At 47.9% G+C, this 17,436-nt stretch overlaps 3 protein-coding genes across 3 annotated transcripts in view; all 3 read left to right on the forward strand.

Annotated features, from left to right (window-relative positions):
• Positions 1 to 17,436, forward strand: part of LOC127030148 (gamma-crystallin B-like) — a 91,936-nt gene that overhangs the window by 33,565 nt on the left and 40,935 nt on the right. The gene's annotated exons all lie outside the window — the stretch shown is intronic.
• On the forward strand, positions 1,577 to 7,699 carry LOC127030044 (gamma-crystallin B-like). The gene is made up of 3 exons (XM_050915955.1): positions 1,577 to 1,585; positions 6,370 to 6,579; positions 7,388 to 7,699. Exons 1-3 carry the CDS (start codon positions 1,577 to 1,579, stop codon positions 7,658 to 7,660), a joined length of 492 nt encoding a protein of 163 aa, XP_050771912.1. The 3' UTR covers positions 7,661 to 7,699.
• Positions 14,033 to 16,982, forward strand: LOC127030170 (gamma-crystallin B-like). The gene is given in 3 exon segments (XM_050916237.1): positions 14,033 to 14,041; positions 14,274 to 14,513; positions 16,707 to 16,982. Coding segments are annotated over 3 exon segments (525 nt in total).

The following is a 17,436-nucleotide window of genomic DNA, read 5'->3' on the forward strand; positions in this document are numbered from 1 at the left end:
CATCTGAAGGATCCAGAAGAACTAGCTCCCTCAGAGATCTGTTCTTGCCCTATTTTCTAACATGTTTTCAAATGACCTGTCTCCAACAATCTCCAGGCCACTCAAGTATGCAGACAACATCTGTGTAGCCTCAAGGGACAGAAATTTAAAAAAGATTAAGGACAACCTGATCCAAGATACGGCAGCTATCAATGGTGACTGTAAGAAGTGGAGACTTAAGCCCATTACATCAAAGACAATGCTGTCATGTTTGCCCTTCATAGGAATATAACATCTTGAATGGTGAACAACTGGCACATGACCAAAAGCCAGTGTATCTAGGAGTTACTTTAGCTTCCACCCTTACCTATAAAGGACCATGTCACCAAGATAGCTCAGAAAAGTAACAGCAGAAATACAAACGTATTTAAGAGGCCAGGCTCAAGTTGAGGAGCTAACTCACAAACACGCACAGCTTGGCACTGACACTCTGTTATTCAGCTGGACAATACTGTGCGCCTGTGTGGTTAAACTCTCCCCAGACAAAGCTAGTTGATGTGCAATTGAATCGAATGATGAGAACAACAGGGACTATGAGACCAACGAACTCCAAGTATCTGTGGGTCCTCTCTAATATCCTGCTTCGTAACATCCAGGCATTATATTGCAGTAAAAAACTTCCTTGACACAATCCAGAAGATAACCACTAGTGCCACTTTTCAAAGATAAATGGGAAGTGCCTCAACACTGACTCATCAGCTGATGATCAGTTTGGATGAGGTTACTGAGCAGCTCCATGGTGGACATTGTCGCACCAGTAAGCAAAATGGGAATGAGCTACTCACTCTCTAAGAAATTTTTTACTCATCACTCAGCCTGATGGGAGACTGACAGACTTCAGCCTACCACGCTATCTGTAATACAAGCTCAACCATTTCAAATGTGGAGTGATGAGGTGTTCTGGAAATGACCACACCTGGGGACTCAGAACAGCCCTAGGTGGCTGCAGGTGGGGATGGACACTGCATATATACTGTTCATCTCATGATGGTCTCTCAGGAGGACATTCCAGACTCCAAACTGCTGACCCAAAGCTACTGAATGGCTAAAACATGCGTGATGTCTACCTAAGCCCTTTTGACTTTTTTTTTTGACATACACATTTCGGTTTTTATCTCCCTATGTTGTCGTTTGAACCCTCTTCCATCTTTATTGTACCACTTCTGCATTCACTAATAACAGTGCAACTGCAGAGACTCTATAGAAAAGGATTGTGATGGCATCAACATCCAGTCTCCTCTGTCGCTCGGCCAGAAGTTTCTACCTTTTCCTGAACTATGTTATCTTCTATGTAAAAATGACAGATCCAGGGTCCAGAACTGGCCACTGGTTAACGACTGGAATATAACCTGTTCCCCACTACACAAAACCTATGGACACTAGTAAAAAGAGTGAATGAGACCCCAGAGTCATGAGGTGGCTCTATGAACAGAGAAAAAACTTTTGTTAACGTATGCACACTTAGCACTGGTTGTGAGGTATAAAAAGACAGTTACCCTGCTGGAATACTATGGCTTGCAGCCTGAATCCAGCTACAATGGGAAAGGTAAGAGAAACCTGTCTGGACTGGATTGTTCAGTATGCAAGTCTGATGCCAGGGACCTGATTCTCTCAGTTATTCCAGAGTTAGGGTATGTCTATACGTACAGCAGTGCAGCTGTACCAATATGGCTGTGCCACCGCAGTGCGTCTGGTAGAGACGCTGCATGCCGATGGGTGAGCGAACCACTTCCATGAGCAGCATAAGCTCTCTTGGTGGGACAGTGCTGTGCACACAAACACTTATGTCTTTGTAAGTTATGTCACTCAGGGGTGTGGAATATTCACAGCTGACATGAGCTATACTGTAGACATCACCTTAGGGCATGTCTACACTTACCGATAGATCAGCACGGCTGCAATCGATGCAGTGACTGTTGATTTAGCAGGTCTGTTGAAGACATGCTAAATCGAGGGGAGAGCACTCTCCCATCAATTTGTGTACTCCACTTCCCGGAGAAGAGTAAGGGAAGACAAAGCACAGTGTAACCACTGTGGTAAGTGGATCTAACTTCGTCAAAATCAGTTACGTTATTCATGTACCTGAACTTGCGCAACTTAGATGGATTTACCACAGTAGTGTAGACCAACCTTTAGTCTGTTAATATTAAAGGAGTTACTCCTGAAATATACCTCTAGGAGAGGAAATTCAAGAATGCAGAGATAGCGGAGTTAGCATCTGTATTAACCCCTGTATATTAAACAAACAGAACCTGATTGTGCTCTTACTTACACTCATGTAAATGAGGATCAGTCCCACTGAAGTCACAGGAGTATATCAATTTATCATCACTATGAGTAGAATGCAAGGCCTAGACACTTCAGGCTTAGCATGGTGGATGGAGAGAAATTGGAATACCAGGATGCAGTCACATTGCATAGGATGTTACTGAAAACTTTGCCATTTGTTTATCGCACTAGATCATCCTTTTTGAGGACAGAAACTTCCAGGGCCCACAGGTAAGTGGGGAACAAGACCTGGGAGATGGATTGGAAACAGGAGGGAGCACGGGCTATAATGGCAGAGAGGAAGGAGGGTCAGGGCAAAGCTGGGAGGCAAGATCAAACCAGTATCTTAGATGCCTTTATACAAATGCAAGAAGTATGGGTAATAAGCAGGAAGAACTGGAAGTGCTAATAAATAAATACAACTATGACATTATTGGCATTACTGAAACTTGGTGGGATAATACACACGACTGGAATGTTGATGTGGATGGGTATAGTTTGCTCAGGAAGGATAGACAGGGGAAAAAGGGAGGAGGTGTTGCCTTATATATTAAAAATGTACACACTTGGACTGAGGTGGAGATGGACATAGGAGACGGAAGGGTGGAGAGTCTCTGGGTTAGGCTAAAAGGGGTAAAAAACACAGGTGATGTCGTGCTGGGAGTCTACTACAGGCCACCTAATCAGGCGGAAGAGGTGGATGAGGCTTTTTTCAAACAACTAACAAAATCATCCAAAGCCCAAGATTTGGTGGTGATGGGGGACTTCAACTATCCAGATATATGTTGGGAAAATAACACCGCGGGGCACAGACTATCCAATAAGTTCCTGGACTGCATTGCAGACAACTTTTTATTTCAGAAAGTTGAAAAAGCTACTGGGGGGAAGCTGTTCTAGACTTGATTTTAACAAATAGGGAGGAACTTGTTGAGAATTTGAAAGTAGAAGGAAGCTTGGGTGAAAGTGATCATGAAATCATAGAATTTGCAATTCTAAGGAAGGATAGAAGGGAGTACAGCAGAATAGAGACAATGGATTTCAGGAAGGCGGATTTTGGTAAGCTCAGAGAGCTGATAGGCAAGGTCCCATGGGAATTAAGACTGAGGGGAAAAACAACTGAGGAAAGTTGGCAGTTTTTCAAAGGGACTGTCATAAACAGATAGCTAAGGGTTAATGTCTCTTCCACCTGAAGCACCTGACCAGAGGACCAATCAGGAAACCGGATTTTTTCAACTCTGGGTGGAGGGAAGTTTGTGTCGGAGTCTTTGTTTTCTGCCTGCCTGCTTTCTCTGAGCTTTGGAGAAGTAGTTCTACTTTCTAATCTTCTGTTTCTAAGTGTAAGGACAAAGAGATCAGATAGTAAGTTATATGGTTTCTTTTCTTTGGTATTTGCATGAATATAAGTGCTGGAGTGCTTTGATTTGTATTCTTTTTGAATAAGGCTGTTTATTCAATATTCTTTTAAGCAATTGACCCTGTATTGTATCATCTTAATACAGAGAGACCATTTGTATGTATTTTTCTTTCTTTTTATATAAAGCTTTCTTTTAAGACCTGTTGGAGTTTTTCTTTACTTCAGGAAAATTGAGTCTGTACTCACCAGGGAATTGGTGGGAGGAAGAAATCGGGGAGATCTGTGTGTTGAATTTGCTAGCCTGATTTTGCATTCCCTCTGGGGGAATAGGAAAGTACTTTTTGTTTCCAGGATTGGGAACAGAGAGGGGGAATCACTCTGTTTGGATTCACAGAGCTTGTGTCTGTGTATCTCTCCAGGAGCACCTGGAGGGGGAAGGGAAAAAGGATTATTTCCCTCTGTTTTGAGACTCAAGGGATTTGGGTCTTGGGGTCCCCAGGGAAGGTTTTTCAGGGGGACCAGAGTGCCCCAAAACACTCTAATTTGTTGGGTGGTGGCAGCAGGTACCAGGTCCAAGCTGGTAACTAAGCTTGGAGGTTTTCATGCTAACCCCCATATTTTGGACGCTAAGGTCCAAATCTGGGACTAAGGTTATGACAGGGACGCTATTAAGGGCCCAAAAGCAAGTTATTCCGATGGTTAGGAAAGATAGAAAATGTGGCAAAAGACCACCTTGGCTTACCCTTGAGATCTTGCGTGACCTACAAAATAAAAAGGCGTCATATAAAAAGTGGAAACTAGGTCAGATCACGAAGGATGAATATAGGCAAATAACACACGAATGCAGAGGCAAGATTAGAAAAGCAAAGGCACAAAATGAACTCAAACTAGCTATGGGAATAAAGGGAAACAAGAAGACTTTTTATCAGTACATTAGAAGCAAGAGGAAGACTAAGGACAGGGTAGGCCCACTGCTCAATGAGGAGGGGGAAACAGTAACGGGAGACTTGGAAATGGCAGAGATGCTTAATGACTTCTTTGTTTCGGTCTTCACTGAGAAGTCTGAAGGAATGTCTAGTATAGTGAATGCTTACGGGAAGAGGGTAGGTTTAGAAGAGAAAATAAGGAAAGAGCAAGTAAAAAATCACTTAGAAAAGTTAGATGCCTGCAAGTCACCAGGGCCTGATGAAATGCATCCTAGAATACTCAAGGAGTTAATAGAAGAGGTATCTGAGTCTCTAGCTATTATCTTTGGGAAATCATGGGAGACGGGGGAGATTCCAGAAGACTGGAAGGGGGCAAATATAGTGCCCATCTATAAAAAGGGAAATAAAAACAACCTAGGAAATTACAGACCAGTTAGTTTAACTTCTGTGCCAGGGAATGGAGCAGGTAATCAAAGAAATCATCTGCAAACACTTGGAAGGTGGTAAGGTGATAGGGAATAGCCAGCATGGATTTGTAAAGAACAAATCGTGTCAAACTAATCTGATAGCGTACTTTGATAGGATAACGAGCCTTGTGGATAAGGGAGAAGCGGTGGATGTGATATACCTAGACTTTAGTAAGGCATTTGATACAGTCTCGCATGATATTCTTATAGATAAGCTAGGAAAGTACAATTTAGATGGGGATACTATAAGGTGGGTGCGTAACTGGCTGGATAACCGTACTCAGAGAGTAGTTGTTAATGGCTCCCAATCCTGCTGGAAAGGTATAACAAGTGGGGTTCCGCAGGGGTCTGTTTTGGGACCGGTTCTGTTCAATATCTTCATCAACGATTTAGATGTTGGCATAGAAAGTACGCTTATTAAGTTTGAGGATGATACCAAACTGGGAGGGATTGCAACTGCTTTGGAGGACAGGGTCAAAATTCAAAATGATCTGGACAAATTGGAGAAATGGTCTGAGGTAAACAGGATGAAGTTCAATAAAGATAAATGCAAAGTGCTCCACTTAGGAAGGAACAATCAGTTTCACACATACAGAATGGGAAGAGACTGTCTAGGAAGGAGTATGGCAGAAAGAGATCTAGGGGTCATAGTGGACCACAAGCTTAATATGAGTCAACAGTGTGATACTGTTGCAAAAAAAGCAAACATGATTCTGGGATGCATTAACAGGTGTGTTGTAAACAAGACACGAGAAGTCATTCTTCCGCTTTACTCTGTGCTGGTTAGGCCTCAACTGGAGTATTGTGTCCAGTTCTGGGCACCGCATTTCAAGAAAGATGTGGAGAAATTGGAGAGGGTCCAGAGAAGAGCAACAAGAATGATTAAAGGTCTTGAGAACATGACCTATGAAGGAAGGCTGAAGGAACTGTGTTTGTTTAGTTTGGAAAAGAGAAGACTGAGAGGGGACATGATAGCAGTTTTCAGGTACCTAAAAGGGTGTCATCAGGAGGAGGGAGAAAACTTGTTCACCTTAGCCTCCAATGATAGAACAAGAAGCAATGGGCTTAAACTGCAGCAAGGGAGATTTAGATTGGACATTAGGAAAAAGTTCCTAACTGTCAGGGTAGTTAAACACTGGAATAGATTGCCTAGGGAAGTTGTGGAATCTCCATCTCTGGAGATATTTAAGAGTAGGTTAGATAAATGTCTATTAGGGATGGTCTAGACAGTGTTTGGTCCTGCCGTGAGGGCAGGGGACTGGACTCGATGACCTCTCGAGGTCCCTTCCAGTCCTACAGTCTATGAGTCTATGAGGGCCACTCCATTGAGTGCAGCAGCGACCGGCCGGATTTGCAAAGTCAGCTCAGCCGCTGTAACTCCGTCCGCGTGGAAAGTGGCTGCTTCATGCTCTATGAACGTCCCAACTTCCAGGGACAGCCGTTCTTTCTGAAACAGGGGGATTATCCTGACATGCAGTCTGAGGGTTTCAGCACCTCCAGTAAGTCCTGCCGGATGATCCCATCTGTGAGTTTGATTTTGCTTCTCTCTCTTTTTTTTTTTAAATGGCAAAATTGCCCAAACCACTGTCATAAGGCACTTGCTTGATCATTTTCAGCAGAGATACCCAAGACTGAAAGTGAGAATTGTTTTCTTTCTTATAGAGGTAGTCCCTCCAGGATGGCTGGGGGGACATTGCAGGGATAAGATAGGACACCTTCCACCACTCCTGCCTGTTCAAGGCATGCTGCTATTCTGTGGTTAAGCCTATGGACAGTAAATGGCAACATACATTTTCTTTCCTCAGCTCAAAATGATAGTAATTTCTAGCAATTTATAGATACACTGAGCACACTCTCCTCACACTGGTGTAAAATAAGGAGTAACTCATGGATGCCCACAGAGTTACACCAGTGTGAGAGGAGAATTGGGCCCAATATTTTCGGTGACTCTTTAGAACAAAGTTGCTTTTCTCTTTCCTTGATCCTCGGGCCACTGAAGCTGGAAACAGTCTGAACCTACTGTAGCTATGGGAGCACTGTGCTGGCTAAGGATTGGCCACAGTGTACCCATTACCCTCTTGCACCTGGATGGGCTCCCTCCGCCCTTCCCCAGACATGCCCCCTGCACCAAGGTAGCTGGTGTAGGTCTGAGTCTAATGGGTGGATGTGCTGCCTTTGCAGCATTCAAGGATTCCCCTTCTGTGGGGAGCAGAGGCAGCTTTAAGCACCATTTGCATCACTGGAGCAGTGCACAGTGCTGACTCAGGGCCCAGGATCACACACAGCCAGCCTGCTGCAGTCACTCTAGTACCCTGTCTCATTTTCTGTCACAGCACAGGGGCACCTACAGGATAAAGATCTATGACAAGGAGGATCACAGAGGCAACATGGTCGAGTTAACTGAAGACTCTCCAAGAGTCATGGACCAGCTACGCTCCCCCAAGATGCTGTCTTGTTCTGTGCTGGAGGGGTACTGGATCCTTTACGAATTGCCGAATTACAGAGGCCGCCAATACCTGCTGAGGCCAGGAGAGTACAGGATATTCAGCGAATGGGGCGCTATGAGTGGCAAAGTCGGCTCTTTGCGACGTGCCCCTGATCTCTAATGAATCAATATGCCTTTCTCCTGGAAGGGTCTCAATGAATAAAATGCTTAAGCAACCATTGTGCTCTCAGCGTGCTGTTGTAAGTGTACTAAGGCTTGTTCTGTGTTCTTGGGCTACGGTATTGTAACTTTAGTGCCCTCGTGGCCAAGATGGAGTCTGCTCTGCAGGCAGCTCTGGCCAAGAGAAGGCATGCGTAGGAATGCAGCAGCAGAAATCCCCTCCACCGCAGGGGCACCTGTTCCAAACCCCCCAGAGTGAACACACACACCCACAGGAAAAGCACAATGGATATAACAAAGGGAGGTATTTATTTACAGAGGGATGAGAGGAGAAAAACAACAAGAGGAAATATAGGGGAGGGTAAAACAGGGCTGCGTCCAAGCCAAGGCCCCAAGGGCCCAGTAGTAGCACAGTCTGGAAGGACAGACACTGAGCAATGTGTCTGCACACAGAGTTCAGGAGTCCTGAGCAAAGTTCCAGTCCGGTGGTGAGTCTTGGGTGTTCCTGGTCGTCTTCGGCGCCAGTGAACTTTCCCCCAACAAACCTCTCCAGTGCTCTCTTCTGCCGCTCTCTCCAAAGCCACACAGAGCGACCATCTCCCCACTTAACTAGCTACAACTTCCCTCCTAGTTCCCAATGCAGAGTCACAAGCCCCAGTACTCACAGCCCCATGTAGCTCTGGGCAGCCGTGATCCAGGGTCCAGCTCCGGCCTGTCCTTCTCGGGCGATTCCCCCCGGCACAGTGCTCCTCCTGGCTCCTGTCCTGGGCTGTCCCCGATCGGCCGCCCTGTCCTTCCCAGGCTTCTGGCAGGTTCTCTGCTGCTTCCTTTGCCAGGGCCTGCGGGCTGCTGCCTCTCTCTCTCTCCCAACTCCAGAGAGCCCCCTGGAGCCATCCCCTCTAGGAAAAAGATTTAAAGGGGCCATGCTCTCTAAATCCCAAAGGGGTTACAGTACCATCTTCTGAACCAAAAGCTGCCCCTCATCTTTACCTGCCCTCCGCCAGCATTGCATAGCTACTTCCAACACAAAGTGCCTAATGCGAAACACAGGACTCCGGCCTAGACAGCCACACAAGGGAGTACAGGAGCACCTCCAGGGCTGTGCAGGCCTCACCCAGAAGGCCCTGGGAGCATCTCCAGCGAGCAGCAGCCAGACCCCCCAGCCACAGAGCTGGACACCCAGGTGATGGCAGGAATCAGCCACATCCCTCTCTCAGCTGAGGGACAGTGCCTGCCAGTAGGGTGACCAGATAGCAAGTGTGAAAAATCGGGACGAGGGTGAGGGAGTGGTAATAGGAACCTATATAGGAAAAAGCCCCAAATATTGGGACTCTCCCTATAAAATCGGGATATCTGGTCACCCTGACCTGCCAGCCACAGACCTCCCACCAGCCAGGGGCCAAGTCTCCGGCCAGTTACCTGAGCACTGATCTAGGGCAATGCTGAATTAACTAGCCATAGGCACTGCAGGCCTGGGTCGAGGGCCCTCATTCCTGGAATTATCTGATTATACTGGCACTTCCAGTGTATAATGAAAGCTGAAGTCTCTGTCCAGGGGCGTGTAAGCATGAAAACATGACCCAGGTGAAACCAGCGCAGAGATGTCTGCCCAAGTCTGCAGCCAGCCTGAAACAATAGCTCTAAGAGGATTGAACAGCCCCATGCACTTGTGTGAAAAATCCTCACCGCTAAGCGACACAGTTATATCCACCTAACCCCTCGTGCAGACAGCGCTATGTCGGCAGGAGAGCTTCTCCCCTTGACATAGCTACCGCCTCTCAGGGAGGTGGAGTAACTACGCCGATGGGAGAACACTTTACTGTTGGTGTAGGAGCTCCTGTATTACAACCCTACAGAGGCACAGCTGAGCTGTGCAGAATTTTTAGTGCAGACCTGCCCTATTTCAATAGAAATCTCTAGACAGACTGCCCAAAATCTGCTGGCATTCTGGAAGCAATCGGCATGACCTCTGGGGGACAGCGTGGGGCCCTGATCCAGTAAAACACTTAACCTGTGCTTAACTGAAGCACCAGAAGAGTCCCATTAACAAAATTACATACGTGCTTAAGTGCTGGGCTGTACTGGAGCTTGTGTTAAACAGCCTGTCATGGGGTTCACTCAGCACTGGGGGTACCTCTTTGTGGCTACATCTGAGGATCAGCACTCACCCGATCTGGCACTCCCTTCCATCATTTATCCTTCTTTCTGCCTTGATGACTCAGGGTGCTCCCACATCATGCTTGGCCCTTTGGCTAGGTCACCATACAGTCCCCACTTCCAGGGTATCAAAGTCTCTCCAGACCAGCTGTCCAGTTGGTGTCTCCCACAAGCCTGTGCCACTTGCCAATGGCTGGTAGGGGAACCCAGACACACAGACATTCTGCCTAAATGTAAAAATAGCCCCTCTAGCACCTGGCATCCAATCTTTAAAAAAATGCATGCCTGCAAATACTTTCTAAAACGTATTAAGTATACAGAAAACAGTAGCCACCATATACACAAACCAGAAAAGGCTAGCAGCAATCAAAGTAAAAAACAAAATGGTCAAACACTTTATTGTACAACCAGAAAAGTAACTCAGCTGTGTATGCAAAATTAGCAGAAGTTATCAGTGTACTGATAAAAAGAATCTCTGGCCTGGTCTGCACTATGCTGTTAAACCAATTTTAACAGCGTTAAATCGATTTAACGCTGCACCCGTCCACACTACACTGCTCTTTATATCGATTTAAAGGGCTCTTTAAATCGATTTCTGTACTCCTACAAAACGAGAGGAGTAACGCTAAAATCGATATTACTATATCGGATTAGGGTTAGTGTGGACGCAAATCGACGTTATTGGCCTCATTATTTTACAGTAGCTACCCACAGTGCACCGCTCCAGAAATCGACGCTAGCCCCGGACCACGGACGCACCCCACCGAATTAATGTGCCTAGTGTGGACGCGCACAATCGACTTTATAATATCTGTTTTATAAAATCGGATTAAGCTAATTCGAATTTATCCTGTAGTGTAGACGTAGCCTCACTCACTCTAAGCTTACCACCGTTCTGGACTTGAATTATGTATTCAGAGGAGCTGTGCAAATGCTGGCATAATGGGCACAGAACAAATACCAGGTTACCAATAATGGGGAAATCAAATTCAGCACTATGTGGAAAATGCTAAATAATCTTGCTAAACAGTTTAACAAAGTGGACAGGCTTCAGATTAAGGCACACACACAAAAAGTGTCCCTAGCTAACAGGAAAAAACAAACGAACACCCAGATACTTATCCTAGCAGTCAATAATGCAGCAGACACAGGCCCGCCCTGGCCATGGGATACCATTTGGAAAGCTATCCCTGTAACAGATTTCACTTCAGGCCAGCAACAATTGCAGTCAGGCAAAAAGTGGAGCGGCTGCAGAGGGGGCTGGAGTGTCAGAGTGGGTGAAGGCTCCAGCTGTGGGTTTGGGCTCCAAGGTTGGGCCAGAAATGAGGGGTTCAGGGTGAGGGAGGGGGCTCCTGGCTGGGGCAGGAGGTTGGGGTGCAGAAGGAGGTGAAGGCTCCAGTTGAGGGTGCAGGCTCTGGGGTGGGTCTCGGGATGAAGGGTTTGGGGTGAAGGAGGAAGCTCCGGGCAGGGGTGAAGGGGTTTGGATTGCGGGAACGGGCTCAGGGCTGGGGCAGGGGATTGGGGTATGGGAGGGGGTGCGGTCTCTGGGAGGGTGGTCAGGGCTGGGGCAGGAGTTTGGGGTGCGAGAGGGAGTTTGGGGTGCAGGCTCCCGGGGGCAGTTTGGGTGCAGGAGGGGGCTCAGGGCTGGGGTGTGGGAGGGGGTTCTGACCTGGAGCAGAGGTTCAGGGGCTGGGAGGGAGTTAGGGTGCAAGAAAGGGTTCCAACTTGGAGCACAGGGTTGGCATGCAGGAGGGGGTTCAAGGTATGGGCTTTGTCAGGTGGTGCTTACATCAGACGGCTCCTGGTCAGCAGTGCAGCGGGGCTAAGGCAGGCTTCCTGCTCCCTGGCTCTGCGCTGCTCCCTGAAGAGACCGGCACGTCCAGCCCCTAGGCGGAGGTGCAGCCAAGTGGCTCTGCATGGTACACGCTATCTGTGCCTGCAGGTGCCACCCCCACAGCTCCCATTGGCCGTGGTTCCTGCGTGAAGCTTCCCTGATTGCACCTGTGCCTAGAGTCCGCAGGGATATGCCTGCCGCTTCTGGGAGCAGCGCAGAACCAGGTCAGGCAGAGATCCTCTCTTAGCCCTGTTGTGCTGCCGCCCAGACTTTTACCAGGCCAGTCAGTGGTGCTCACCGGAGCTGCCAGAATCCCTTTTCGACCAGATGTTCCTGTCAAAAAACCGCACCCCTGGCAACCCTACTTTTACCCCAATGAGGCCTGATGGGAAGACGAGTGAGTGTGTGAAGAGATGGGAAGACCAGTTCCAGCCTATCTGGCTACAAAAGCCCTGTCAGAAGCCTGGGTACAGGACTTGCAGATGGAGATTCTCCAGCTACAGAGGAGTGTGGTGGTGGTAAGAAAGGACAGGAAAGTGTAAAAGACCAAGGCATGGTTTGATGTCAAAGGTGACCTGACTGAGCACCAAGTGGGATCTAAAGTCATCATCCAGGATCAGGCTCTCTGCAAGCCTTTCCCAAAGGTAAAGCCGTACGGTCTGTGCTTAGGGTTGGCTCCACTTGACTCCTCTGTATACTTCTTAGTCTTGGGAGGTATTAATAAATTAATACTCCTCACTTAAGAATTTAAAGCAACTAGAAACTGAGAGGCCCACCCCCATCTCTATTCAATTTACAAACTTCAAGTTTGTCAGATGTGTCTCCGGGAGCATGGCACCAGCAGCATTCTCTTTAAGCATTGAATATATTTTTGCTTTAAATAGGATTACTGAAACCCTTTATATTTCAGGACACACATTTAGTTCTCAGAGCCATCATCGTTAAAATATAAAGTCGCTTAGTGAATAAATGAGACATTGAAAATTTACCTGTGCAGTAAAGAGCTTTGGAATATCTAAGCAGCCAAAGTTATATAATCCAGGGGTAGAAAGTAGCTGCCCAGTACATATTCTACAGGCATAGGGACGAAATTCCCAGCAGGGAGATAGAAAGATGGATTAAATAGAGTGGGGGAAAAAAACAGAAAAAGATAGTGGAGAAAGAAATATACATTAGTACCATACCATGACCACATGTGGGGACTCAGAACAGCCCTGTGTGGCTGCGGGTGGAGATGGATGCTGCACACCTACTGAATACCTGCTTATCTCATGCTGGTCATAAAGGAAGATCTGGATGACCTTGTAAACTGGAGTAATAGTAATAGGATGAAATTTAATAGTGGAAAGTGCAAAGTCATGCACTTAGGGATTAATAATAAGAATTTTAGATATGCATTGGGGACACATCAGTTGGAAGCAACACAGGAGGAGAAGGACCTTGGAGTATTGGTTGATCACAGGATGACTATGAGCCGCCAATGTGATATGGTCATTAAAAAAGCTAATGCAGTTTTAGGATGCATCAGGCGAGGTATTTCCAGCAAAGATAAGGAGGTGTTAGTACCGTTATATAAGGCACTGGTGAGACCTCATCTGGAATACTATGTGCAGTTCTGGTCTCCCATGTTTAAGAAGGATGAATTCAAACTGGAACAGGTTCAGAGACGGGCTCCTAGGATGATCCGAGGAATGGAAAACATGCCTTATGAAAGGAGACTCAAAGAGCTTGGTTTGTTTAGCCTAGCCAAAAGAAGGCTGAGGGGGGATATGCTTGCTCTTTATAAATATATCAGAGGGATTAATATTAGGGAGGGAGAGGAATTATTTAAGCTTAATACCAATGTAGACACAAGAACAAATGGGTATAAACTGGACACTAGGAAGTTTAGACTTGAAATTAGGCGAAGGTTTCTAACCATTAGAGCAGTGAAGTTCTGGAACAGCTTTCCAAGGGGAGTAGTGGGGGCAAAAGACATATCTGGCTTTAAGACTAAGCTTGATAAGTTTATGGAAGGGATGGTATGATGAGATAGCTTAATTTTGGCAATTGATCTTTGATTATCAGCAGGTAAGTATGCCCAGTGGTCTGTGATGGGATGTTGGATGGGATGGGATCTGAGTTACTGCAGAGAATTCTTTCCTGAGTGCTGCTGGTGAGTCTTGCCCACATGCTCAGGGTTTAGCTGATTGCCATATTTGGGGTCGGGAAGGAATTTTCCTCCGGGGCAGATTGGCAGAGGCCCTGGAGGTTTTTTGCCTTCCTCTGCAGCGTGGGGCATGGGTCACTTGCTGGTGGATTCTCTGCAGCTTGAGGTCTTCAAACCACAATTTGAAGACTTCAATAACTCGGACATAGGTTAGGGGTTTGTTATAGAAGTGGATGGGTAGGGTTCTGTGGCCTGCTTTGTGCAGGAGGTCAGACTAGATGATCATATTGGTCCCTTCTGACCCTAAATCTATGAGTCTATGGTCTCTCAGGAGCACGTTCCAGACTCCTTCTGAACCCAGAGCTACTGAATGGGTAAAACAGGCGTGCTGGATGGAGAGAAATTGGAATGCCAGGATGCAGTCACACTGTATCGGATGTTACTGAAAACTCTGCCATTTGTTTCTCGCACTAGATCACCCTTTTCGAGGACAGAAACTTCCAAGGCCGCTCCGTTGAGTGCAGCAGCAACCGGCTGGATTTGCAAAGTCAGCTCAGCCGCTGTAACTCCGTCCACGTGGAAAGTGGCTGCTTCATGCTCTATGAACGTCCCAACTTCCAGGGACAGCAGTTCTTTGTGAAACGGGGAGATTATCCTGACATGCAGTCTGAGGGTTTCAGCACCTCCATTAAGTCCTGCCGGATGATCCCGCCTGTGAGTTCGATTTTGCTTTTAAAAAATGGCAGTGTTGCCCAAGCCACCATCATAAGGCACTTGCTTGATCATTTTCAGCTGAGCTACTGAGGACTGAAAACAAGAACTGTTTTCTTCCTCCTAGTCATCATCCCTCCAGGATAGCTGGGGGGACTGTACAGGGATAGGATAAGAAAGTTTCCACCACTTCTGCCTGTTCTGGGCGTGGGTGCAGCTGTCCTGTGGTTAAGAATATGGACAGTGACCAAGAACATGCTCTGATTTAAGAAGAGAAAATGTTTCCGTGACTTCTGGGGATCTGGAGATACACTGGGCTCACTCCTCTCTCGCTGGTGTAAAATAAGGAGTAACTCCCTGAGGCCCAGAGAGTTACACCAACATGAGGGGAGAACTTGGCATAATATTTTCTTTGACTCTTTAGAACAAAGTCACTTTTCTGCCTCCTTGATTCTGGGGCTACTGAAACGTGAAACACCCCCCAGCAGAACGTAGTGTAGCCTATGGCAGCAGTTCTCAACTAGAGGTCTGAGCAACTTCCAGGGAGTCCTCTAGCATTAGACTCACTGGGGCCCAGGGCAAAAAGCCAAAGCCCCGCCGGTCAGGAGCGGCGCTAGGGTTTTTGGCACCCTAAGCGGGGGTCCTTCCACGCTCCTGGTCGTTGGCGGCAATTCTGCGGCGAGGGGAGTCCTTCCGCACTCCCAGTCTTTGGGGCACTTCAGTGGCGGGTCCCGGAGCGAGTGAAGGACCCGCCACAGAATTGCCGACGACGACCCAGAGTGTGAAAGGACCCCCCGCCGCCAAATTGCCGCCAAGCGTGGCAAAATGCCGCCCTCCCAAATCCTGGTGCCCTAGGCGATCACCTAGGTCGTCTAAATGGAAGCGCCGGCCCTGCTGCCGGTCCAGGCCCCACCACCTGTGCCTGAAGCTGAAACCAGAGCAACTTAGCTTTGCAGGGCCCCGGATACTTGCCCTGCTTGCTCCCCTCTAATGCCAGCCCTGGTTTTTATATGCAGAAAAACAGTCATTGTGGCACAGGGGGCCGTGGAGTTTACACAGCATGTTAGGGGGCCCTTTTGTGGGGAAAGCACACCCCACCCCCTTCTTGGGATGGGGTGAGAGTAATTATAGCCCTGCAGCTTAATCTATACAATCATCCCTTGTCTTGGGATAGCTTGTCCTATGGATAAAAGTCAATATGGCTTCCCTCTCTCAGGACTGGGTGTCCTTGTGGCCTGAGTAAGCAGGGCTGCCCTGTTCAGCGGGGCTGCATGGCTCAATAGCCAGAGTCAGTAAAATGGCATCTTCAGTAGGGCTGTTTGGTCTGGCGGTTGCTCAGGAGACTGAGTCCGTGCTCTCCCTGCTTCACCAGGTCCCAGCTCAGAGCCCTAAAAGTGGCAAGTGTGTTGGCCACTGAGTCAGCAGGGAATCCACCCAAAACACACTGACACAAGTCAGTACAATGCCTAGTCCCCGTGAACTACTTTCTACCCTGTCCCTGCTGGAGTCATCCTGGAATCTCCGAAGTCCATAGGCTCCTCAGTCTGTGCGGCTCTCGGCAGCTCTGTTGCTCCTTGGGCGTCTTCAGGACCTTGGGCATTTGCCTGGATCTCGGCGTCTCTAGCTTCTGCCTTCTGGGGCCTCAGCAGTTCCCAGGCTGGAGACTGCAGCGGGCGCACTCCCTCCTCAGCAGTCAGCCCCGAATGAGCTGGGCTGCTCCCTTTTATACCTGACTTCCAGCCAGAGCATGCCCAACAGGGCTGAGGTTCGCCTCCTCAGCCAAAAGAGTAGAGTTAACCCTTTCAGTACCAGCACAGGGCAAGCATACTCCATCACAGGGCCTCAGAAGAAGAAAGATTGAGAACCCCAGGCTTATGGGAGCACTGTGCTGGCTGAGGACTGGCCAGCATTTTACACTGAAGTCCTGTCCCCTCTTGTGTCTGGTTGAGCTCCCTCTTCCCCACCCCAGACATGCTCCCTGCACCAAGGGTGGGAGTCACAGCTGGCATAGCTCTGACTCAAATGGGTGGATGTGCTGCCTTTGCAGCATTCAGGAATTCTCCTCTGGGGAGCAGAGGCAGCTGTAAGCGTCTTTTGCATCACTGGAGCAATGCACAGGGCTGACTCAGGGCCCAGGATCACACGCAGCCAGCCAGCTGTGGTCACTCCATTACCCTGTCTCATTTTCTGTCACAGCACAGGGGCACCTACAGGATAAAGATCTATGAGAAGTAGGATCATAGAGGCAACATGGTAGAGTTAACCGAGGACTCTCCGCAAGTCATAGATCAGTTACGCTCCCCTGAGATGCTCTCTTGTTCTGTGCTGGAGGGGCACTGGATCCTTTACGAATTGCCAAATTACAGAGGCCGCCAATACCTGCTGAGGCCAGGGGAGTACAGGAGATTCAGCGAGTGGGGCGCTATGAGTGGTAGAGTCGGCTCTTTGAGACGTGCCACTGATCTCTACTGAATCAAGACGCCTTTTGTCTGGAAGCGTCTCAATGAATAAAATGCTTTAGCAACCATTGTGCTCTCAGTGTGCTGTTGTAAGTGTACTAAGGGGAATGCTGAGGCTTGTCCTGTGTTCTTGGGCTATGGTATCATCTTCTGAACCAAAAGCTGCCGCTCATCTTTCCCTGCCCTCCCCCAGCATTGCATAGCTATTTCCAACACAAAGTGCCCAACACCAAACACAGGGCTTAGGCCTAGGCAGCCACACAAGAGAGTACAGGGACACCTTACTGAGAACGCAGTGCAGGAGGCTGACCAAGAAACCGAAACATCCAGGACTCGGCCCATAGAGAGGATGACAACTGCAGAGATGTACTTTAGATAATAATCCTCCAGCCCACCCCTGGCCAGAGATTTGGAGTTAGGACTAGAGTGGCACTGAGCTGAGCTCCTGCCCTCGTTCCTTCACCAGA

Source organism: Gopherus flavomarginatus, chromosome 10, assembly GCF_025201925.1.
Source record: "Gopherus flavomarginatus isolate rGopFla2 chromosome 10, rGopFla2.mat.asm, whole genome shotgun sequence".
Lineage (NCBI taxonomy): Eukaryota > Metazoa > Chordata > Testudines > Testudinidae > Gopherus > Gopherus flavomarginatus.

What these genes read in the sequence shown, in the direction of transcription:
- LOC127030044 (XM_050915955.1), top strand. An exon ending in CCTGCCGGATGATCCCATCT is followed by an intron (nt 6,580 to 7,387) that starts GTGAGTTTGATT and finishes TTTCTGTCACAG; the next exon opens with CACAGGGGCACCTACAGGAT.